This window comes from Atractosteus spatula, chromosome 11 (assembly GCF_055471065.1).
Source record: "Atractosteus spatula isolate fAtrSpa1 chromosome 11, fAtrSpa1.hap1, whole genome shotgun sequence".
Taxonomy (NCBI): Eukaryota; Metazoa; Chordata; class Actinopteri; order Semionotiformes; family Lepisosteidae; genus Atractosteus; species Atractosteus spatula.
Window position 1 is genome coordinate 28,967,469 of NC_142716.1, and position 26,596 is coordinate 28,994,064.

Below are 26,596 nucleotides of genomic sequence, written 5' to 3' on the forward strand. Positions count from 1 at the left end.
ATCTTATCTAGAAGTAGAGTTTCAATTCGGACTTGTTTAAGAATGGTAACAATCTTTCTATAAACAGCAAAGACTGATAAAAGAAATAATAATAAATCAGCATTCATTCTAACTTTTAAAGTGCTGCACAAGTTAACAGATTTAGCATAACTGCTTGCTAATATATCTTAGTGGGTGGATTTAAATAAAAACAAGAATTCTTGCATCAAACGTAGGAAATTATGCTTAACCGCCACTAGTCTGTGCTCAGGCACCAAGAACAGCACAAGTAGAAAAAGAGGTAGAACTGTTGCAGAGACTGCTGTCTTTATTTCATCTCAGGTTACTGAAGGCAGGGTGGAGAGGATATATAAGACAATGTAGATTTTTATAGTGTTTTCTTCAATTTTTTACACAAGGTTTACATTTTATTATTTTCAAATTCAGCAATATAATTTACATTTATGCCTGTAGCAGTTATTGCAGTCTTTATTTGATCACCTACTTGCCTTACATGTTTCTGACCTCTCCTTTTTACCCAGTACAAAAAGCCATATGTGATATCATTTGAAATTAACCCCACTAAGAAACTCATGAAAAAGTGTCATTTGCAATTTTGAAGCTGCCCTCCAGACAGGCCGGGACGAGCCAGAACACTGCCCCTTTTGCTTTGCTCAATCAACACACTCCTGAGCAATTGGTGGTTCCAGTTAAACATTTAACACGGCCATTACAAACACCAAACCACCTTCCCTATTCCAACAAATGTGAATGGATTTAATGTCAGAGTCATCTGCAGCTGGTACAGAACATACTTAAAAACACTTGAATTCTACAAAGGAGTAGCATGCAGTCACAAATGTCTTTTGGCACAGCATTACTAGGACAGCTTTAAATTAGGCTCTTGGAGATTCATGTTTATTATTCATTCTTACTTATTAAGAACCTGGGATTCATCCTAAATTTACTCTTGCAGAGAAACAGACATCAGTTGTATGTGTCATTGTGGGAATAAATGCAAGGCGGGGAGCCTTGTCAAAAACAGCCAGTGTGCTGGATGTGGAAAACCCCTGTATAGGTTTTAATGCATACAGCAGTACTGGAAAATGACTGGGGCTGTGCTCAGATTACACAACCTTCCTGATAACGCTTGAATTCAGATCACTGAGAAAGACGCAGTGTGTTCCAGAAGTTTGCCTTTTCGTAACAAATTAAAACTCATTTCAACCTTCGCTGCAGCGGGCTGTGACTTCTTACATCCTCTATACTTGCAAGCACCATGAAGAGCTTTATAGGAAACCCACATGACACTACATTCTGGAGATTGGCAAGGCCAAATTTACCGGAATGAAAACTTTTAATCTTGAGAATTAACCTGGGCACCACGTTGGCATGGCACCTGCTGCCGTATAGTGCTTGGGCCCGGGCTTTGATTCTGGACTTGTGCATCTGTATTTGAGAAGTCTGCACGTTCCCCTGTGATAAGGTTTTCATTTCCTCTCACCTTTCAAAGACATGCTAGCTATGTTTCAGTCTACGGCAGCCCGGCGATGGACTAGCATCCAGTTCAAGAGCGCAGTCATGTGTACCCACTTTGCTCCGTATGCTTTTAGGAAAGGATCCAGCTGTGAAGCAATCCTTATCAGGATAATAACTGACGGAGGAGAATTCACCTTGGAAAGCCTTGTTTTAATGAGAGCATGTTTCAGAGTGTAATACAACCCCTGCAACTTTATGTGAACTTGCACCTGGGCCTATTAAGATGTCTTGATGTAAACAGCTCATTCTTTCCTTCTTAAGGTCAATAAAATGCTGTTCTCACTACAAAGACCAAATCGTGGCTATGGTCATCCCAGTTTTTAAAAAAAAGCCAAACAGACAGGCTAATTAAACCACATGTGAAGAACTTGGAATTATAATGTGGCAAATTTCCTTTTTAATTAATAACAATGTCCTGGGTCATGCATTCTCAATACTTATACTGGCAAGATGAATGCATGTAACCTAGCACAGGTTACACATACACAGGTATTCAAGCAGAGACATTGTATTTTAGCATTGTGAAGAAAAAGCTTCAAAATCTATGTTTTAATATATATTTTCAGGCACGTCATGCATGCAAGTTTCCTACTGTAATAAATGTTTTAAATAAGATTTCTATTCTATGTGCTCGCAATCATCCAGGCAGTCTTGAAACAATTCGTCTGACAGACGTATATCATCAAGCACATTTCTAACAAATAGTTTTACCAGGTGTAATTCAAATTATGCAAATAAAAAGTACATGGGTTAGAAGACTGAATATTTGTCACAAGCTGTATGATAGAAAAACAGCTCATTGCAACACAGACAGTAAATCTGAAAAACCCTTACAAAAGGAAGAACTAAACAATGTGGCATTGCTATAGACTCTGTACTGCTGCTTTACAAGCACCTGTGCAAAAACGTGATCTCTCTGCTCTCGATTCACCCTTCAGAATCCAGAGCCAGAGATTCATTTTGAGTATTTGAAGTGCATATCACCATTAACAGAGGTGGAACAAACAATGCCTGCATGCTGAGGAATTAAAGCAAGATCTCGGCACCAAGACACAAAACATTCTTTAAAAGCATTTCTTCCATTATCGCCACTGTCCCCAAGTCTCCAAATGCACTATAGAAGCAATTAGACCATTTTTATATCACCTAACATACATACAGACTCACTTCCTTACCAAACACACATATATACATACAGTGACTACTCACAATTAATGTGCCGCCAGGAAATCATACTGCAACTACAACTATGAAATGAAGAGGCAAAAATAATTGCTTTTTAATTGCAAGCTGTTCTCATCAAAACATCTTTGCAATCACTGATTGCCATTTAAGCACTATTGATTAATATTGATTTATTGATTTGTCTCAGTATTATCAGTGGAAATAAATAATATTAAAGTAAATAATGAAATAATAAAAACAGGTCTTTAAATAAAGGAAACTGCTGCATACTTATGTATTCTACTGTACATAAATACATTCAACCTTAAAGGTGCTAGTTTTCCAGTTCTTCAATTACCATTATAAGATGAACCGAGACAGAAAAAAGGTGATTAGCATCATTTTTAGCTGAGAAAAAGACATATATATTTTTTTGGTGCAGAAATTCAAAAATGTAGTGTCTCTGCACAGCTCCCATGGTCAGAGTACTGAAGTATTGAAGTGTATACCCACGCTGTGTGAGTTTTAACAATAAAATGTTGATAATGAAACCAAAAGAAAAAATACATTGCCTAATTTTACTACATTAATGTTCAAGTGAAAATATCAGTTTGATATGGACAAAATGTAATATAAATGTTAAGAAATCGTTTTACACATTTACTTCATAATTAAGCATGATACTCAACACATAATCATAAATGCATCATAGAAAAAGTATTACTAAAATCTGTTGTCTTGTTTAAATAGGATTTAGACAAATTACAGTCATTTAAAAGCCTTTAATTGTGGAAATAAATGCCATACAGCATAAAGGTGCCGTGGATATGTACTTAATATCTTAAAAACGTAATATCGCGCATGCATTTAACACAAAAAAATTGCTATGAGTCAAGGAGTGGAATATAACATAAATCTCCCTTGCTTTTCCTCAGAGAGGCATGCTGGAATTAGTGTGTTTTTTTATTTAGAAATGTATGCCTTGTTTATTTTAACTTCTACCACAGGGTGATACATTTACATGGGCCTGCAATTTTTAATTCACTTGAAGTTTGAAAAAGCAATTTGATGTAGTTCCTTCTTGTGCTTTTCTCTTTAGCTGTGTTTTTTAAATTGGTATTGTACTGTACTTCTTTAAGTGCCTAGATTAAATAAATACTTTTAGCCATGTAACATATTAGAGTGTAAGATACAAAAAAATCTTCAAATATAAAAAGAAGGAAAATTTGGAGATTTATTTATTTCCTTAGATGCCTTGATACATTCCCGCAAATTGTTTGATTGCAGGCTTTGTTTTCATGTCAAACTTTGTCACTACCAGTACCAAACTGATGCATCTCATCTGCAAAGCGCCTCTTAAAATTATTATGCAGAAAGCTGTCGGTGTCTTCCAGCTTTGTATAATAAGCATAGTCTTACAGACAATTTGGAACAGATACCGCAAAGCTAGCAGATAGAACACATTGTTGCTACGTACTCCAATCTGGGCAGTGGGAGATAAAAGATAGCATGAAAGAAGTCGGAGAGAACGCTGGGTAATTCAAATAGAATTTGCTTAACTGAGTGTCCCAACAAAAAGGTCCTCTTTACGCATACATTAGGAACAGCTGTTGTAGATATTGTGTTCTACAGTTTTGGGTCTCCAATTTTCACATTAGAAAAACACTTTCCTGAGGGTACAGTATTATTTTGAATCAAGTGATATTTTATAAACAGTATTTGTTTACGTTTGTAATATATTGTACGATGCTGGCTCTTGTATCCAAGCATCACTGGGTTCCCTTTACCTATATTTTTCTTTTCACAGACTCATTTCGGTATTAATTTTAACTGCCTGAGCAGTCTGGGTAAAGCATCTTGCTCAGGGGTACAGCAGTGGTGTCCCCCTGGGATTTGAACCCTCAAACCCTCCAGTCAGGATTCTAGAGCCTTAGCCTCTTTATCTTCCATTTACACACTGTTCGATAACACGGTTCATACTCACTCCCTTGATCAAGTTTTATGGTTTTGCACCTATTCCGTTAGCACCATTCTTTTGAGTGGCAGCACTGTGTAATACACTGTTTTCTTTTATACATGTATAAAAGCAGATGTTTTTCAAACTGAAGCCTGCAGCTAGCTGAGTAGCTGGTTAGGAAAAAATCAACCATGGACAAAAAACCTTCTCTTGTAGCTGTTCTCCTTCTTTTGCTGGAAACCTTTTTAAAAAGTTTATGTTGACCATAAAGTGTTAATCTTTGTACTGTGCTACTCATATCATTTCATTATAAAAATGGCTTAATGTAACCACAGCATGAGTTAAAATAATGGAGAAAAAAAGCACCACAACTCAATGAGGGCAACACGTTTCTGTCATTTCCTCTTCCATCAGAGATTTCCAAAATCGTGCTTTACTGTAGCCAGAATATGATAAACTTGCTTTAATCTCCAGGTTTATGACTTTTGTCGCGTTTTCAATTTATGGAAGGAAGATCATAGATTTCTCAGTTTTTTCTCAGTTTAAAATTGTCTATTGATTTTAATGTTTACAATGAAGTGAAAAAAACATGCAGTTTTAGCTTGCAGAGCTCAGATCAATTGCAAGGTATCTCAGAATTTATTAAACCGCTTGTTGGGTCAAATGCATTCACACCAATCTTGCTGAAACACAATCAATACTATTTTAGTTTGTTTTCTCTCTGTCCTTTTTTTAAAAAAAAAGTGATGAACAAACATGACAAGACATCAGATCCTGTAATTTCAAGAAAGGGGAAACACATTTCAGTAGCCTATTGTGATCGAAATAAAGATCTGACTTATACAACCTCTTTTATTTGTTTGTGTGTTTTCATAAGGTTGAGATTGAGCCAATAATTCATTATTGGAAATTCAAATGGGATAAGGTATGAGCTCCCCTCCCTGCCTTCCATCTGTTAACAAAATGGAAATCGTTTCAGTCTGAGAATGACAAATTTCATAAGCACATAAAAACTGGTTGTGTGATTTGACCCAGGCAGCAAAAGTATTATATTTTTTTAAGGCTACTATGCTTTTTTAAGGCTATTATAATTTTTTAAAAAGCCTACACCCCTCATAGTCTCCTCAACAGAGACTGTAATCAGTAAATCCAGCAGTGTAAGAGGAAAGCATAAAGAAAAAAATTAAAAATACGACATCTAATTGATGTTTTTAATTATGCATCATTAAGCCACTTATATGTAATTGCATTATTCCCAGAGGACAGCTGTAAAAGTCAGGGAAATGTTGATGCACTCAAACTAGAATTATTCCTATATGAGATAAAAGCAAATAGCAACAGTGCGATTAAAGAATTTGTCACACCCTGATCCATTGATTCTGATGGAGATACAATAGTAACCCATTTATCTAAAGGAGCTAGGGAAACAAAGAGCATGCAGAGATGTGACATCTGTGAAAAATGGCCTGTAGTTGACCAAGAAGACAGGGATACTGAAATACCATAACTTCCAAGTTGATAATAGAACAGGAACTTTGGCACAACCAGCAAATTAACACAAATTTGAAATTTGGTTCAATTACTTACCTGGGTTGCCTGTAAAAGTGACCAAACCAGAACAGACTGAATGGTCTGGAGTTGCACTGCAGACACGTAACTGCTTTTATAGTCTATGCTGTTTTAGAAATTGCAATGTCCTTTCCATCCTTGAGAGGAACCTATATTTTCTGACTGGATGCAAACAAATTTATCTTTAGAGAATCAGGAGCGTTTTTCAAGCCGATTTGATTTGGAAAGGACAGGTTTTTGTCCTTACAATCTCAGTACCCGCACAGCAGTGATAAAGCCACAGAACTGCCAAGGCCTATTGCTAATTCTCTTGTTGTGGGCCATGGTATGAAAAGCAGAACTACAGTACATGAAACATCTGATTCAACTAAAAACACAAGGTGACAGGTTTGGGGGTACCTTTAATATACACCAAGCTTAGGAAACCACAGTTAACTACAGTAATGCTCAGACAATTGTGAACCACTACACAGTCAACTACTGGCACAACTGAAAGCAAGACCAGTGATCTCTAGACAATAGCACTGAAGGCACAAATCACTACTTGTTGTAATTCTCAAAACACCAAAAGGATATTTTGAATAGCTATTAAAGCTATATAGCCAGAAATCACTTAACCTGAGGTCTGGATTGCAGACGAGAGCAAGGGTATCATGGGACACGGGGGGATGTTTCATTGACTAGTGAAGCATTACTGTACCTCTCTCTCAGGGAAGATCGATTCAGCAGAGGGCTCGGGGGAGTCTTCACAGTGGACAAGGGAGTGGAATGTGCTTTCAGTTGCCTCCTGGGTGTACGGCATATACCTGCAGTCTCAAGGCTGGTGTCTTCAGACATGCCCCTGGAGGGCCTGAGCCTGTATCCCTCCTGGGGCTCTGCGATAACCTGGAAAGAGTCAGGGCTCAGCAGTAGAGAAAGGAGGTAGATCTCAAAGGCCCAAAGAAAATTAGACGATTTCCCTGCTGTGGGATCAAGAACAAAATGGAAGTGCATAGGTCGGCCTTGTGAAATACAGCCAGAATACACTAGAATAAAAAAAGGCGTGCTGGTCCAGTAGACAATGTCATCATATGTGAGGCTACTGGCTCGAATACCATTACAATGATGTCAGGCAATTGAGACACACACAAGCTTTCGCTTGTATTCCAGTAGGCAGGCAAACAATTTGCAGGAATTCTTTGACCAAATCCCTGGTTGACTATGAAACAATTGTGTGACCAAGAGGATAAGATCCTTCTCACTAGGATGAAAGTCATGGCAGAATCATGAATTGGAGGCTGTCTTGTCCTTTACTTTCTATTTGGGGTGCTACCTGTGTTAGCAGTATTGTATCTAGTGCATGTACACTGTCTTGATAGGGCAACACTAGCTTGTAATATTTTATGCTTTGGTAAATTAGTTAGGTTAAAATAAGCCAATCAGGTGCTCATGCACATGACGTTTTCGTGACTGAATCATCACATTTATTTCCACTTTTTCATTCAAAATATTTGCATTTTCACTTGCCCTCACATTATATTTTGCCAATATAGATTTACAAAACTTTTCAGGTTTATGGAGTTTATGTGACTGCATATTAATTAGCTCACTGTGCCGCCATCTTTTGAGTACATGCTGTTAAAATGCACCATAAAACTGAAACATGCTTAGTAATGGCATGCTGATGCCCTAACATGGGCGAAACAGCTATCTATGGCTGTTGATTTTGATTTTTATATATGCAGAAGGTGGAACCATAAGTTTTTTTAAACAGTTACACCTTTTTCAGCACTGTGAAATGGTAAGAGTTTATTAATACCCATTTACATAATTCACGCACATTAACAAGTTTTGCTTCTGAAATCCTGGTTACCAACTAAAACCGAAAGCATACTGGAAAACTCACTCTAGTAGTCTTTGGTCTGTAGCTGCCAAGGAGAGAGGGATCTGTAGAAAGAAAAAATATATAAGGTGTTTTAAAAAAAGAGTACCTTCTGAAAGCTAATCAAAACACTGTTTTGCTAAGTTTGGACTTTCAAGCATGTAGTATCCTTCTCCTTGAATTATCATAAATTAGGAATGGAACTGAGTGTACAGTACACGACTTCACATACAAAGGAAAAAGTAGAGGTTAATTTTACATTGAAAAGCAAAAAGAAAAAATGTTTTAGTAGTATGTTTTAGCAAATTGGAACGCTTTAATCAAATGAAATATCAGATTTCTCAATATTGTGCAACCAAGCCTGTTTTGCAAGCAATGTTTATATGCTTCATTTTCACATTCATTGACAGTGGATGCTCTCGATTTAGAATGCAGAAGTGACAATAAAATGATAGGTGCAGTAATTAACGATATCCACATTCACTTGTGAGTGGAGACAGTCAATAAATGTTTTACTTCAAACACAGACGCACCTTCACAAACATTCAGTCCTGGGGTTCGCAGGGATTTCTTTGTGGATGGGGTGCGGTAAGACAGAGAGTCGTTCATCGAGGATGTCTGCTTACTACTAACCTGGAACAAGAAAAAAAAAATCAGCACCTTAGTAGTGGTGCAAGGAAAAGAACCTTTACTTTAAGCAATATTTACCAATATAATTACAGGAAAATTATTTTGATTCCTTTAACCAATTGCTACGATAAATGTGTCAGAAGAATAAAAAAGTGTGGAACTTTTATACCCATCAATTCTGAAATCTGAGTATTAATCATCTCCCAGCTATGCTCCTGTAGAAGGAATCTTGAGGATAGTGCATGCTTCACTCTAAATCCTGCTATGTGAAGCCTTTTGTCACTCCTTACGCTACACGCAGAACAGCAAAAGAAAGTGTGACACAGCTTCCACTGATAATACTACAATCTTCCAGACGAATGGCAACCAAAAACAAAGGGTACTCTGGCTAGCTCATAGCCTGGCCCATTGTTTTGCACAAATGCTTATGTTCTGGTCCTTATCAGCTCATGACTGTAGCCCGAGCTTGAAGTAATATATGGACTACAAGCATCATTACCTGATGTCCATTGACATCTGCTATTTTTTTACTTCAAAGACTGGTCATGCACAGTATACATTCTGTGTTTCTCCAAGCAGGCATGCTTCTGCAGACAAAAGTTTGCCAAAGATGCAGAATATGACTGCAAACATTGCTTCAGAGTTAACTGTCAGATCAGTGTCTTTTCAGGTTATTGTGAACTTGAGTGGATGTTCCTTTGCTCGCAGCAAATATCTCTTAAGATGTTTAACATCCATTGGACATTTACTGCTTGTCTTAAAATATCCATATGCCAGAATGAAATGTTCATCTGGGTGTGACACTGGAATTGGGTATACCTGGACATTTATACTGACATGCAACTAAACCATAAAAAAAGAGCAATTTAATAAATCAAACAATAACTTTCTGCAAAGAAAATGAATAATAGGACAGGTTTTATGGGTATTTATCAGCAAAAATATTTTAACAAAATATCCAGTATTACACCTGGTCACATCCTGATCTTTTTCTTTTCAGCATTAGATGTTCATTAATATAATATTAGTACAGTGCGTGATCTCTGAAGAAATATTCATTCCTGCATGCACTTTGTTCTTCTCCCATTAAGCACACCCAATGGCATTTTAAGATATATTTAATTGTGAACTGCATCAATACACTGCATACATTTTAAAAATGCATTTTTTCCTGATGTTCAGCTCAGTTCATTTGTCATATGCACGAGAGCAATGAATTGCTTAGGTAGCAGGTACAGTAGCTAGAAATGCAGGCAGCTTAGCCTAAGCTTTGTTCATTGTTTAGGATCAATAGAAAGTTAGTTATCTTCCTATAGGTAATACATAATTTTGAAGATTGCATAATCTTGTGCTGGTGTAACCAGCCCGGGTACATTAAATTGGTGGTCAAATTAATTTAATATTAATCAGTGCGAAAGGGAACACAGTCGACATTTACGTACAAATGTATACTTCTAGTGTACTGGACTCAAGGAGGACGTAGTATAGAAGCTTCACCTTAATTGCTGCTCCAGTCCACCCAATCAACACTGCTGGTGGTTAACCTGTGAAACACTAATGTCCAGTAGTCTTGGACTCAATTAATGCAACAAAAATGGATAAATTCCAGCCTTTTTGGATTTACTACTGCAAAGGACTTTATCATAACTCCCAGTATATCAACAATTTTACAAAGCACTGCAGACTATGTTTAACGAACCCTCATTATCAATCTTTCATTAAAAAAATTAATACCTGTTATCTTTCTCAAAGAACTGAAAGGGTAATAGGAGACGACGTTTTTTGAACAGCAGCTCAGTTTTCCCACTGAATACAGGTGCTTATATAACTGCCACTGGCTTCAATTAAAAAGGCAGCACACCAATTAAACGGCAATATTATCACTCTCAGTAATGAAATGAGCTATTTGCTTGCTCATAAACAAGTGCACACACTTTAAACACACATCGATAATGCATTCGCTCGGCTAAGCTTCTTCATTAATGAACTGTTTTGTTAATTAGGGTTTGACTTCTAATTACCTAGGTTAATTGCAGCCCCGAGATTTATTTTAAAACGTTAATTTTTAAAGGCTATATTTTATAAAATGCCATTCTAAAATATCTCTCTAACACATTCAAATCTTTTTAATAACATGGACTGTTTGATATTTACACCCAAGGACTTTCTTTTAATTCCAAGCCAGATATTTAAAAAAAAAGAGTCATAGACCTAAATTAAAATTAATCCAAACAATATGGGGTAAAAGTAATTTCACTCTTTTAAGTGTTTAAGAAGAACAATAAAGTGGAAAGTTTACTGAAGCAACCTTCAGGTTACTTCGACTTCCACTACTGTATTCAGTACGGTAAGGTAAATAAATAATATATAATAAACAGATAACCTACTGTTCCAAATTTGTAACAACCCAATTAGGAATTGCCAATTGGTTTCAAGACTAATCTCTCTGGCATCAGCTTCTGCGTGGCTAGGGAGAGAATGACAGATGTAGACGCTCTTCCGAGGTGCCCAGGTCCAGGATTATCCATCGTATGACATGCTGTAATGATTTCCTGATTTTGTTCATATCCCACTGATGTCTCTGCATGATTGTGGGCTCCTGGTAGGGTGCAGTTTTCTGGAAAGCTGAGAGTAATCCCAACTTTACCCTGGTGCTGCTCTAACAACAGTGCCACTGCTTGGTAAATTCTGGTCACAGTCACGATAATGACATGAACCAGGCCCAACTTCACAACTTCAAGGATTCAGAGTTCAACATGAGCTTAAGGCAAGAGTCTTTGATGACTGAACCACTGTGTAGCCTCATTTATCATTTTGAATTATTTAAGTGTTCTACATTATATAAGAGACTTGCATGAAGGATAACAATATGTGAACATTTAAATACTAAATAATATGCTTTGTGAAAAAAGGAAAGAAGGTGCTGTGCTATAAGGAAGAAATAACTAAAGGGTTTACCACACCTAATTATAAGCAAAACAACACACAACTTCATATTTTATGAGGTTTCTGAAACTACATAATGAGTGTGCAGTGTATGAAGGATGTACCCAATGTCCTGAGCCTAATATAGAAGGATACCACAGAGATAATTTCTGTCGCTGCTATTTACAGTTCATGATCAATGCACACACAAAGCATCTCACCGCTGTGCTCCTTATTTATCTTTGTAGACAAGGAATCAAGCATCCTATCTCTGAACCAAATAAAATTTATGAAGGTTAGCTGGAAGTGTTCTCTAGCTTAATAAATTGACAGCAAAATGTTTTTTTTTTTTTACTTTTCAACATCCAATATGATCTACTTGTAATACACAAAGCAATGAAAAAATGTGTGGCTTGCTTGTACAAGTATACTCTCTATCCCTCAGTCATCAAGACAAAAGACAACTGTTACCAGCACAAAGAGCTAAACTAGTGCCAAACCAACTAGTTTAATTAAGACTGAAAAGTTTTGTTATTGTGGCTTCTTTAAAGTGACAGACTTATCTTAAAACTCATGGATGTTTGAGTAATGCAGATATGGAGAAGAGGGGCAATTATCTTGAAGTAAGACTTGGAAATCGAATGAATATGATCCAGGGAGATAAAATAAAATCTCATAAATAACGGTGCATTTATTTCCTTTCAGTTTTAGGCCAAAAGGTTCTGCTGATATGTCAGTAAATATCATGCTGTTAAACTTGGCCCAGACTGAAGCAGCAAACAATGTAAACTAATTTTTGAGATAAATCTGCTTAAGTGTAGATTGATCTTACACTTGAAAAATAAAGAAATACTTGCTGAAGAGTTATTAGTTGTATTCACTCGTTTGATTTATTACTCCTTAATTGCCAAGCATGATACCAAGTTTTCTTATTAAAACAAGTGAAATAACCATCTTTTCAGTCCACATTCCTCACCCCCAAAGATTTTAAAAAGACATGCATCTTTTCATAAAAGCAAGGAAATGTTCCTTAATAAAGGATTTTGCTTTGCGCTTTTCAATTCCTGTTCTGTCACTAGCAATACTTCCACCACAGCAGAATTCTATTCATGCATCTATTATTCCTATCCATCTGAAAGATGAGAAATGGTTGGAGACCGGTTGTGGAATTACAAAGCATTCATGAAACATCTACATCACTCTTATTTCAAGGGTGAGTGAAGCAAGGTATAAGATCAACTGATAAAGACCAGCGGCCATCCAGCAGACTTCTCTTTCCCAGAAGATTTAAGGAGGCACAGGTTCGTTCATGCCTTTCTATATGAAAACTGTTGGCAATTTTTAAGTCTTTAAAAATGAATAATGAGATACAGCCTTGATTTTAGAATCCAGTGTACAACTCTCCTGTGTTATTTTAAAAGTAGAGTCCCTTCAATTGTATCGGTTTTACAGGTCAATTGACCACACCAAGGTCTGTGCTCCATGTCATTCTTTGTCGATTTGTGCAGACATTACTATTGACATGCTAAATGAATATAAAGAAAACGAATAATTTCAGATTAGACAGGTAACATGAGAACACACTGATGACCTCATTGTATAGCCATTTAGTGATGCAACCCTACTGGTGTAACATCTCACCTGAGATCTGAAACCAGTTTCTCCAGCCCTAACTGCTACCTAACACAGCTGGCCAATTAATTTAGATCTGCATCAAAGCAGAAAAAGTTATTTTGTATTAAGTTTTGTTTTAAATTGTACAACCATTTATAATGTAAAATTTATAATCAAAACCATTGCTTCTCTACAAAGTACAAATGTAGAAAATGTATTAAAGGAAAGGAAATGATTGCCTTATTTTAATTCCCAGGGTTAAGAATGAATATGAGATAGCAAATGGTTTGTTTAAACAATTTCTATAGTTTCTTTCACCCCTACCTTGCCCAAAGATGCATTTTAACTTTTAAGAACTGGTTCTAACTCATTTTGGAATAAGGTTCCCTAAATTGTAATTCTTTATAACATTATCAACAGTATATACATTTCCTCAGAAAAAGTCTTAAATTCTAAATTACCTCACATGGTAGTTATTGTTCATTTGTAGCAAGCAGATGATGGGCCATGGGCCAGTGGTAGATGAATTTGCCACTTGGTGTGAACAAAACTTTGAAGTTTCTAAGATCAAAGACATGGCAATTGATTTAAGGAGGAACTCTCAGACCCCCCACTCAAACCTGTATCAGCTTCTAGTTTTATTAAAGGAAGCTTAAACATTTTAAGGTTGATAATTCATTTGTTGTTCATGTTTTATCAGCCTTTTATTGAATCTGCTTTAATTACCCTGATTTGTTGATTTGAGAATCTCAATCAAGGACTAGTAAGGACAAATTGGGGAATACAGTCAAACTATGTCAGAAGGTTTTGTGTACAGCATTTCCTTTCTAGAGGGCCCTTCATGGCCTTTGTTTAATGAATACCAATTAGTCCCCTCAGAATGCAGACACAGATTTCCCAAATTAAAAACAGATAGGTTACAGTTCTCATTATACCTCCTGTTATATCCTAGTTTAACAAATGATTCTTTTGTGTATGTACAAGTGCATAGTTTGTTTTTGGGTCTCTTCATATTGTTTGCTGTTGCCCCCTTTCGGATAATAAAGATTCTCGCTTTTTAATCACTTTTTTTCCTGGAAATACTCAATAACACTTGTGCCGTGTCAGAGGCAGCAGATCATGGTAAGCAGACTGACCAAGACGAAAGGACTAAAGAGTGAAGACCCACGTTTCGCACCACGAAGGGAGGCTGGCTGTCCGTTTCTTTCTTGAACCTGTAGGGCCCGAGGTTTAGGTGACCGAGTCGCTGGCTGGCCTCCTCCGACAGCTCGCACATACGTCTGTTCGTGTATGGAGAGGGGGACCGTGACTGGGAAGCCACCGTCGGCTGCTCGTACCGACAGACTGAAGGGTTTTGCTGGTCCGCCGAGCAAGGGCTCTTCTTTAGTCCCCTGCCAGAGCGGGGTTTCAATGGCGTGGAACGACGGGGCTGAAGAAAACAAAAAGTAGGGTTTTAGACACCTGTGAAGAGGACAAGGTTAGATTTTTTTCTTGCAGCTGTTTGATGGGATTATAGAAATGCATACAATATTTTCATATAGCACACTCCCTCAAGCACGTGCCTTGCAGTACAAAATTCAAGCAGGGTCCTGTCACTTATTCTAGCTCAGAATACATCAAGGAACTCTATTCCCAAATTATATTTAAAAGACTCAAATGTGATAGCACTCCTAATGGGATTCTCTTCGGAACACCAGAAAAGATGTAACAGCTCAAGACACTTTATTCCTGATTTTGTCGACTTCGAGAATCCATTGATCTCTCAGCAAACAAAAGATGTGATCAGGGCCTTACAAAATCAGTAACTTCTGAGAATACTAAGACCTAAAACCACGAGTTTTTGTTTTTATTGCCAGTTTATCTAACATATCTTGGATTATCAACCTTTATACAACCTGTATCCTTACTACAGTGATGTAGTGGTACTTTAAAAAAAATATTTTCACCACAGGAGACAACTGATTTGAAAGCAAACAAAAAATGGTTATCATAGTTTTCTAAAAACACTTAAAAAATAAACAAATTCCCAATAAATTATGTTGCATATTCATTCCCTTTTTGGTCAGACGTCAACTACCGTAAGTGTGTCATACATGATTACTGTATATAGGTTATAAAAAGATCAGTGTGCCATATAAGAATTCTGAAGTACTTTAGCAACATTCAGGTTAACAGTGGCTACATCTAAGCAGAGAAATCCCAGCTCATTCTTCAAAGGATATTCTCCAAATCTTAAGAACCTGGAACCATATATGAGACACAGTAACATTGTTTTTTCTTTAGAGAAACAGCATCAGATTACCTTAGATGAAATGAATGGTCAAACTATTTTGCTTTTCAACCCCAAAACAATTCTGTATACAAATAATAATAATAATGATAATTTCCTTACACTTATATAGCATGTTTCATGACACTCCACTCAAAGCCCTTTACTGGTAATGGGGACTCCCCTCCACCACCACCAATGTGTAGCACCCACCTGGCTGATACGACAGCAGCCAAAGTACACCAGTACGCTCACCACACACCAGCTGTCAGTGGGGCAAGGGGAAAATTTTGCCAGGGCACTGGGGGTATCACTCCTACTCTTTTCGAGAAATGCCCTAGGGATTTAAAGTCAGAAGTCTGTACTGTATATGGCTATTTTGAATCAATCATAAAATGGTGCCCTTGTGTTCAGCCTTGTAAACTTTAAGTGCTTATTACATGATCACAAAACAGTGCTCTGGCACTGAAAAACATTATTACTACACCACAGGTGGGGACAGGTTTTTAGACCTGCCAACTGTACTAATGTTATTATTTCCTTGGTCCTGGAGTAAGTTTGAAAAGTAATTCTGAACAACTGGAAAAATGGGCAATTTCAAAGAAGACGGATCAAACGATATTATATGATGTTCAAGTGGGGAGCCACTTCAGCATGTTTGGACTGCAAAATAACAAGTAAAGGTTAATTCCACACTGAAAAATAGAAAGGAGAAACAACATTTAAGCTGTGGATTCTCCTTATACACTCCTGAAATACGTTAAGACTTTTCTTTGTGTTTTTCAGGGTGGAATTAACCTTTACGTATTTGCATAATATTTGATAAAATATTCTATAAATGGATAAGACTAAAAGCACAAAATGCTGGCTGAAAATGTTGTAAACTTTTTTTCTATACAGTAAGGTAGCATAAAAAACCCCTTGTGTTTATGCTTACTAAACAATACCTTTGGATCTTACTCAGAGATGTTTGATGCCTCAGGAATATTTTAGATGCATTTTTGGTTCGTGTTTTATGGCCCTAAGTATGGAAAGGCTAATTAAATTTGTCTTAAACATTAGACTTGTGCTCCAAACAAAACACAATAAACAACAACTATGACTATGATATTAGTTTTGATGGGGGGGGGGGTCTGGCTTTGCTCCTTTCCACATCTTTGGGTCTCCAAGTGCTGGGCTCCTTTCCAGATATTCTTCTTATATCTTAGTCAAAAGCTGTAATCTCCCAGAGGTTTAAAAGCTTATGGCACAACATATAATTTCTTTACCCACACTTCTCTAAAAGTTTGCTTTACAATAGCAGCTATTTATAAGAAATGTGTCTCACCTGAATTAGTTTATGCCACAAGGTGTTGGAACAGAAAGTTTTAGCCCTGCTAACTCTGAGCAATCTCCCTCCCCCCAGCTCAACTGAGTACTAATATTCCTTTCTTGGCAAATGACTCCAATAATTCCAATAGCCAGCTAACATAATTTTGAGTCGCAATAACTGTTTTCCTGCAGGCGATGAAGGATAAATAAGTTTTTAAAAAAATGTTAATTGCATTTGATGGCCGGCTCCAGCATAATATGATAATGACATTACATGGCTATAAAAATAAAGATAATTTAAATGCTAATTGGAACATCCCAGCATATTAACTCATTTTAAAAAGTGGAATAAATAAATCCTGATTGAGATTGCTATTTGAAGTAGACAGATTTAATAAAATTAAACTTTAAGTAGTTTTTTTTTCCTTCTGCTTTTCATTCTTTTTTTCTTCTGGTTAGAAGACAAAGAGCCCTTTTATACCCACAGCCTTTTATACCCTGAGCCTTGGTGCTCTGATGAGATTAGCTAGTGTACTGGTATTGGTAATGGGTGATAAAGCTGGTTGTCCTTGAAACAACAAAGCACAGAGCCACAAGTAGCTTATTAAACCAGACATGAAGCCCTGTTCAAACACATGCAAATGCACTGCAAAAACAGTTTTAAATGAATAGTCTGTGTAGTCAAAACAAACAGATTTTGCAAAAGAAAAATAAAACAGCAAAAGATGGTACAAGGCAAAGTACAAGGCAAAACTCTAGTATACAGAATAACACCCGTATTAATGCTTACATGTGAAACTATTAAACTATCAGAAATACTGTTCATCAGAAAATGCATTTATTATTTTTTAGGTAGAGGGATTGTCATTCTGTATCACATTATGGATTTCTTTTTAAAAAAAAGGAAAACCGTCTTCACTTTTGTAAAACCTGCTGGTTAAATGTCAGCCCCAGGTATCTATTAGTAATTTTGGTGCTGGTGATGCCACAATTCTGTGTCTTTTGATTTCTGCACTCATTCAGGTATCTTTGGGGGTCATTACAGGCTTTCCCCTCTCTTCATAGTGTTAGAGTATCATCACTCAGCTCTAATAATGAGCCCTGCAGTCCGACCCAAGATTTCACAGCGCAGATTTGAATTGAGTCTCTAAATTTAAAAAACCATACACAACAACAAAGTCTTTAGCTGTAGCAAATCTTTAATTTCTGAAAGATCACTACCATATTCTGTAAGACGTTCTCTTCCATTTTACAGTTTTGAAGAAAGATAGTTAAAGAAGTAGTAAAAAAAAATCAAGTCTACTGCACATACCTACCACAGGCTTGATTAAAATATCAAGGATATTTTGTTACAAAGCATTTTAACTTCAGCACTCACCTTGAAACTTCAGGTATGCCACCAATACCCCATACTTCAAGGCTGTAAGTGTGTTTCTTTCAAAGAGTGTATAATTGTTTTTTTACATCCACTTATTTCCCACTCATTGTCATTAGTCTGCATGGACTGCAGTACATAAACCTGTACCAATTATCACTCAGTTTGTTCACTTTAAGAAGGAATTCAGAAAAGAAGCATGCACGTTTGTCTTCTTCTCAAGCTAACTTTCTGGGTAAAACATGTATCATGTACAGAGCACATTGGTATTCAGCTACTTTTCATTGTTACCTAGACCCAGCTTCATAAAATTATAAACTGAAAGCATAGAATTAAATATTGAAAGAGCAGTAGGTGAACTGGCATTTAACATTATGCACAAAGATTTTTAAGGTTGCTAAGCAGTGGACAGCTGCGTTTAATATTCTATTATCCCGATTCCTGTCTGACACAGCGCTGAATAAAGAAACTTTCCAGTGATTCCACAACAATAAAAGGTTTGAGCAGCGATTAGAAAAACACATTTACTTACAGAGGATGTTTGCATGGTGTCTTTCAAATCACATTCCTTAATGACAGATACTGTTGAGAATTCCACCTTGGGAGCGATTCCCTTTGGGAAAGACAAGTAATTAAACTGATGCACAAATAAAAAATGTACAACATAACTGCAAACAGAGACAAGCAAAAAATGTGTTTTAGTGGCATCTTTAAAATCAGCTATTGCCTATTTGTAGAGTTCAAGCTCTGACTACTATTGCAGCTTTGTTAACAAAATTACATGTCTGCTCTGCAAGATTGCCATTAAACGCCTTGCTCTTCAAAGTCAAAACAGCTGTATTTGTGCATTGAGGCATTTTATCTCTTTTTGGGGTAAAGGCTCAGCTACATTTCAACATATTCCTATGAATGTCAGTTTCTTCTTCTTCTATCATCCATCCTTTTCCATCCTACTGAACTACTACCATCCTTTTCCTAGCCTCTTTATCCAATACAGGGGGCGTTCGCGGAGGAGCCGAAGCCTCCTGGCAAGTAATGGGCAAAGACAAGATACACCCTGGATGGGATACCAGTCCGGTGTAGAGCATTCTATCATACATATTTACCAAAAAATACACATATTGTGCTCGTCATGCTCTTGCCTTTTTAGCTATTAGTTACCATGCTTTTTGAAAGACTACTCTGTAAGTGATAAGAATGCCTCTTCTTTGAAATACACAGTCTGATTTTCTAGTTTTTTTTAATTCTGTCTTTATCGTTGTGGATTAACCTTTTCATAACACACATCCTGCTTCTTCTTGTTTCAAAACTGATGCATATTCTATTGGCTGTGCTCTGCACAAATTGTGCTATGATAATATAGCTGTTCTGGTGATATATTTGAAAGCAATTCCTGAAAACTACTAAGATGTATGTATACAAATCAGTATATTTGAAATTTGTAGGTGAAGTCTTTAGACCTTTTTTTTTTACTGTTTTTTTTTATTCCACGTGCAGTAAGCTTCTTCATTTCACTTTCTCTCTTTCTACATTCTATCAGATTCTCATTCTTATTTCTAACAGATACTAACAGGACAGTCAAGACTGTCAAGACAAACAACACACAGGGTGTTAGTAAAGCGCATTCAATAGTTCAAACAGTCCCAGATATAGACTTACAGGAAAAGATATAGATCTTTTCATTAGCATCTCCCTCTCAGAACCTGGGTATCTGGGGGTGAGCCTTGGGCCAGGATACAGGAATTCCCGTGTATTTTCCACAAGCGTTGCTAAGGTTTCCCCTACTACAAAAACAAGAGTACTCAGCATGAATGTAAAGACAGATCCACAGAAAAGATCAAGAATGGAGGTGTCAGATTATGGGTTTCATCAGGGGAGAACATGAAGTCATTAAATAAATAAAAAATGTCCAGATTTTTCACAGTATGAAGATCAAACTATGGTAACTCTGTGAGCACATACTATTTTGGAGGGAGCACCTGTAGAAATAATGGAAACGCACAAAATGTTCTCATCAGAGTCTGATCATATTGTTTCATAAGGGATTAAAAAGGTTCACCTGCACTGGCAAAGTACCTAAGCTATATGGACATCTCTCCTGTGTTTGACAAAAATAATATTAAAAAATTTGTAAAATAACATCCAATTTAACATTCAAGACACTAAAGGCAGAACATGCCATGAATTAATCAATACATATTTGAGCAGAAGTGACGGCAACAAAAGGAGATTTATATAGGTCCAGTCTAAATTTAGTTACAAAAATGAAAACATAGTGGGGTACCTGGTGGAACAAGTTGAATGAGCTCAAATGAGGTTGTATCCACTGCGAGAAGAGGAAAGAAGAATTTGGATTAATAATGCTGAAGTATTACAAAGTTCAAAACTGAAAATGCTGTTTAGGAGATAACTCACATTCCAGGAGCTCAGCAATGTCCCCTGGGTCTACTGCATCTGCAAAGACCTTTGAAAAAACAATAACATGTATGTTTTTTTTTGTGTTACCATTAATCTCCCCATTTTTTAAACTTACGATTTAAAGCCCAAGGCACTCACTTCACAAGCTTCAGATAAACACACAGCGCAGAGGAGCTGTGTTCTTGAAGCTGCAGTATTCTGTAAATGTCACTCACAATTATTTTCATTTAGCGGACATTTTTATGCACAGTTGCTTACCACTGACTATTTTTGTACCACTTTATACACTTGGCATGGCTGGAGAAAATGTAGGTGAGGTACAGTAGTAATATCTAACCCAAGGGATCGAAACTCTCTTTTTGCACTCTGTGTGTATACAACCTTCTCTCCACAAACCACAAAGACTTGAACAAGTTTAATACTGTCCACCTTATAATGCAAGATAAGATAACATTGCCTCTAAACTATTTAACAGGACAAGCTGTTGATGTGATGGGGGAGCATGATACAGTAAATGGTATGAGGAAGAGACTTATTTTATATTCCTCTTTCATGCTTTTTATTTCCTGTTTTTGTTTAAATGTATCTGTGTGAATAGTCTCTACATCAGGAGTTTTAAAACTTTTGTGACTGGAGGTCCTCTTTTCAGGAAACATGACTCAAAAAGGATCTCTAATTTCAATGTAAAACCAAATGGACGCCTATAATTATTACAAAACATTTACTATGAAGTATTAAAATATTTAAAGCAGAACAAAAGATAACCATCCACTGGATCATCATCAGAAAATCAACATTGAGAATACTGTTTCTGGGGAACCCCTGGATAGGCTTTGAGGACTCCCAGATGTCTCCCTGCTGAAAGGGATATTTATTAATGGTTTATAAATAAATGTCTGAGCATACTGTATATATGAGGGTGTAAACCAAAGAAAATGAACAATTTAAATTTAAACAATTTAAAAATGACTCAGAAGCCTGCCTGAACATGAAAGGCACTCTATAAAACTAAGGCAATGCAACATAAAAAGTACTCTTACCTTCTCAAAGTTTAACTTTTCATGGAATAGTAAAGGAAAGATGGGAGGGAGACACTTTGTCTTTTGGTATTTCCCCATGATACAGACACTGAGGTATACAGCCTCTTGATCTGTGAGTACCACTCCTGGACAGGTTACCTGTACCATATAAAGAAAAGATGTTGTAGAGTAAAGATGATTAAAAATTTCCCAGGAACCACAAACAAAATTGTCTAAAAGATGTGAGTGCCCCTCTGGTGGACCTTGAAATGAAAGGGTGATAGGTTTTTCACTCATTACTGATCCAAAAGCCTGGCCGTACCTTTCCATTTGCAAGGGGTCTGCTTTGGCCTTAAGCAAGTCCAAAGAGAGAGTGAATTCACTGAGACTAACTGGTATATTTGTTTTGTTACACAGGCTTGAGTTTGAGGTTGGCTTATCTGGAACCGTCCTTAAGTAGATTACTTCATATTTAAGTTATTGTTTTCGTTATGTTCAAATATCTAATAATTGTACTGCTTCATCAATATCACCAGTTCAATTTGGGGTACCACAGGGATCAGTGCTGGGACCAATATTGTTCTCTCTCTACATGCTGCCACTAGGTAGGATAATACGAAAACATAATATTAACTTTCATTCATATGCCGATAACACGCAAATATACATTTTGTTTACACCAAACGACGACTCTTCTATTATCACTTTATTTAATTGCATTAATGAAGTAAAGACTTGGATGTGTGAAAACGTTTTGTTACTTAAGTCTGGTAAAACTGAGGTTCTGTTGTTTGGAGGAAACAATACTGATAGGACTACTATAACTTCAGCACTTAACTCAGAGGATTTAAAAATTTGCCTGAGTTACTCAGCACGTAACCTAGGCATCATATTAGACACAAGGCTCTCATTTAACTCTCATGTTAAAACAGTATCTAAAACATGCTTCCTACAGTTAAGAAATATTGCAAAACTACGGCAGTTTCTCTCCACTCAAATTACAGAGAAATTAATACATGCTCTTGTATATAGCAGGTTAGGCTACTGCAATGCCCTATTATCAGGGAGCACCCACCACTCTTTCAACACCTTACAGTGAATTCAGAATGCAGAAGCTAGAATTGTAAGTACAACCATATAACCCCCATACTTATCTCTCTTCATTGGCTTCCTGTCAGGTACAGGGTGGACTTCAAAATCCTTCTACTTACTTACAGTACAAGTCTCTCAGAGGTTAGGTACCTGTCTATCTAATGGAACTTATTAATGTTTACCATCCAAGTCGCCTGCTTAGATCACAGAATGCAGGTCTTCTTCATATTCCACAAATTAATAAAATAACAGCTGGCGGTAAAGCCTTTAGTTACAGGGCCCCTAGCTTATGGAACAGTCACCCACCCCATATTAGGAGCCGAGTCAATCTCAGTATTCAAATTCAGACTGAAGACCTATTACTTCAGCCTAGCCTACTCACACCTTACATTATAGCCTGCTGCAACCATTGCTGCTGGTGCTGCTGTACATGCCATTGTGTGTTTCTATGTTGGCCCACCAGGTAGATACATCTGTTCAGACCAAACTGTCCTATTCTCCTCCCCACACGTCCAGATGGTGCCTGGGCTGGGTACCATCCGAGTTGGATCTGCATCACTGCCATGGATCCAAGAGGGACATCGTGGATATAGCTATCGTTTAGGAGGAATTTACTGGTCTACAGAGATCTGCATGGAGTACTAACACACAGAAGACATGATGGATGGATGGATTAATACCCTCATCGTTTCCTTTTTTAAATTATATAGTGTAAGCATGCCCAAAGGGGTTGGGCAACCATTTGACCTTGGACCCCTAGAGGTTTTTTCTCTCCTTATTAAGGAGTTTTTGGTTCCTCTCCTCTGTTGTCTTCTGTTCTGTACTGACAAAATGGATTGTCAATTGTATTGTTAAGCGCCTTGGGGCAACCTTGTTGTGAAAGGCGCTATATACAAATAAATTGAATTGAATTGTATATTTCTAGAGACTGACATGAGAGGCCTGGATTTTACAGTCATATTTTACATATTACATATTACAACATACAACATATTGCTAACATTATATATAAGATGGTGGCCACTGTGGTCGCCACTAGACTGAAGTATAGCAACCACCTGGGTAAGACATAGTAGACATGGTGCATCTGCAGGCCCACTTAAGAGCAGAACGGGTAGGGGAGTGAGAAATGACTACACCAACTGAATTAAAGGGACCTGAAAAAAGACAGGTTACACTAATCCGGGGCTGAATTTAGCCATGGCACTGTGAACATCCCTGCTCTAACACATAGTGCCATTAATGTCTCACCCTATAGCATATTTTCCCCAGTAAGTACTCTAGGACAGTGGTATGGAAATATGTTCCAGAGGGTAAGGCTGTTATTTAATGTTCCACCAACAATTTACAGCAGCGACTTGGTTTTCCTTAAAGGTGTCCCATCTCAGTACTGACTATGCCCAGCCTTGTATAGTTCATGAGATCTGATGTGATCCGACTAGAAGGTATCCATTAAAATTCAAACAACACAGTGTATTTACAAAGTCCCATATAACTTGCGGTTTGTAATGTCTATTAAATATTTAGCATCTATTTAAGCCTAACCGGAGGACTTTTTCTTCCTCTATTTACACAAAAGTACATATAGGGGTGTAAACACTGTCATACTTTCGGTTTTGTGATAATGTGAGTTTACCTTTATTTACACAAAAATCAGTTTGATTATTAAGTACACAACTGCAGGGTGGCCTAGTAGTTAGCATTGCTGCCTCACAGCGCTGGGGCCCTGGGTTCAATTTAGGACCTGAGGTGCTATCTGTGTGGAGTTTGTATGTTCTCCCCGTGTTCACATGGGTTTCCTCTCACAGCTCAAAGACGTGCTGGCAGGTTATTTTTTAGAAAAAGACTGACCCTGGTGTGAGCGTATGTTTTTGGACTGTGTAAAAACACCACACAGACAGCACCCCAAGTGCTGCAAGGCTGTGCTAACCACTCTCCCACCCCTTAAGGCACGTCTCCTCTTTAAATGACTTCTCAGATTGACTGCTGCAGTCAGTTACATACATAGCAACAGCCTCTGCCTCAGTCCGTCTGCTGCGCTCCTAGCACACCCACTCTTCTTCCACGAATTCAAATCCATTACTTGCGTACAAACGCACAAAACCACGCCTCAGTTAGGCGAGCATTGGCTAAAGGAAATTCCGCCCAGCCACTCGATTGGCCACATCAGTAAGGTCCTTTGTGGCGATTTGTGAAGCTCAAGCCACTCAAATTCATTGTAATCCGTTCTCATCCTCTGTATTCAAGAAGAAGTTGCGCCATGATGGGCAGCCTCTTCAATTCACTTACAGAACTTCATACGGAAAATGCCTACACAAAGATGCACCCTCAAAGAAATAAAAAAAAACACGAACAACTTACTCACAGAAAACCGATTTAACGTAACTCACATGTAATGTACAAAAACGAAGACTACAACCTCCTGTTTACGTTTCTACTGTATTTTACACTCGACGACCAATTTCCATCATTACAGTAAAAAGAATGACTCAGAAACTCTTCTTCCTTTTCACAACAAATGAGAATATAATTAACATCTCTTTAAAATCAACTTACAGCTTGAATTTCTAATTCGATGATGCATTTCAGAACTTTATGTGGCATTTTGCAACTTCGGTAAGTCCTGTTTTGTGCAGTCAGTCCACCCATGTTTCCACTCCCGTTGTCATAGCTGCTAGTCTGTTTCGGAGGACGCTGCAGTTGGAAACAGGAAATGAAGCTTCAGCATCGGTCATGTGACAATTGCTTAGCAAAGCAAAGTTCCCCACTTATAAAAACGGTTAGTATAGTGGTTGGTTTGAAAACTCACATATACTGTATATAATTGTGAATAATTTTGTTAGTACATTGCGAGACAAAGTGCGTTTTAATGAGTAACAGTAAATGTAATGATATATGATAATATATATATACAGTAGTAGATGCATGCCGTTAGATGAAAGAAAAAAATACAGGGCAAACTTCTGACTTGAGCTTGTTTTATTTCACTTATTTGACACATCCATAAGTATTAAATCGCCTTTTAAGTGCCCTTTTCAAAGACTTTTGTGAAGTTTACTGAATTTAATGAGTTCAAAGAGAGGGTGCCGGTACTCTGTAGACAAATAGCACCTTCTCAATTCAGATAATTACTGCTACTCTCTTGGAAGAGATAGATGATCAATGTATTGTATCCCACTGTGCTTCAGATTTCACAATTATGAGTATATTACTATATTTGTAGAATAGCAGAGTGCAGTAGTACCTACCTTAAGGAAGAATTTTAGCATTTACCTTTTTTAAAGTGTATAAGATAGTGACTAGTTGGCTTTGAAAAATGCCTTTTACCCAGCAACAGTATGAAAGAACAATTGCAAACATATTATTTGACTTTTTGATATTAATGGTACAACTGCAGAATGTCTAGCTCATTTCACACCTTTTATTTATATACTTACTTTTGTCTGTATGCAAGGTAAAACTGCTTCTTAAGAACAACATGGTCAATTACAAAGAAATGTTTGTAGAGAGAAAAACAACTCCTAATATGGAAACTTGTATAATATTGAATGAGCTTTCCTGTGTGAATTTGCTGTATAAAACTCATTGCATTTACCATCTCGGTGGAGAGGTTACTCACAGATCTGTATGAGAGGCTGCTTTCAGGTCTGCATGATTATATCCTCCCCATGCGCATGAATAAAGGGACTCTGCTTGACCACACCTAACCTGAGTGAAGACTTTTCTTCGACAACCTAGAACTCTGGACCTACAAACAAAAGCCAAAGCAAAAACCTCTGCTGTTGGACTCTTGACTAAGACCTCAGTTTATCCCAATAAAGTCTCTGCTCTATGAACAGGAACTCTTAGGTTCATTGTAAAAGAGAATTCATTC

At 37.2% G+C, this 26,596-nt stretch overlaps 1 protein-coding gene across 1 annotated transcript in view; it reads right to left on the minus strand.

Annotated features, from left to right (window-relative positions):
- Positions 1-25,371, minus strand: part of spata6 (spermatogenesis associated 6) — a 34,187-nt gene extending 8,816 nt beyond the window's left edge. The window contains exons 1-10 of the mRNA XM_088927560.1: positions 25,279-25,371; positions 21,652-21,789; positions 20,609-20,657; positions 20,478-20,519; positions 19,853-19,977; positions 18,726-18,806; positions 14,407-14,667; positions 8,603-8,702; positions 8,094-8,134; positions 6,909-7,093 (exon numbers count right to left, since the gene is read on the minus strand). Coding sequence (XP_088783686.1) covers positions 6,909-7,093; positions 8,094-8,134; positions 8,603-8,702; positions 14,407-14,667; positions 18,726-18,806; positions 19,853-19,977; positions 20,478-20,519; positions 20,609-20,657; positions 21,652-21,789; positions 25,279-25,371 — 1,115 coding nt within the window. The remainder of the gene's footprint in view (positions 1-6,908; positions 7,094-8,093; positions 8,135-8,602; positions 8,703-14,406; positions 14,668-18,725; positions 18,807-19,852; positions 19,978-20,477; positions 20,520-20,608; positions 20,658-21,651; positions 21,790-25,278) is intronic.
- Positions 25,372-26,596: the final 1,225 nt, after the last annotated feature.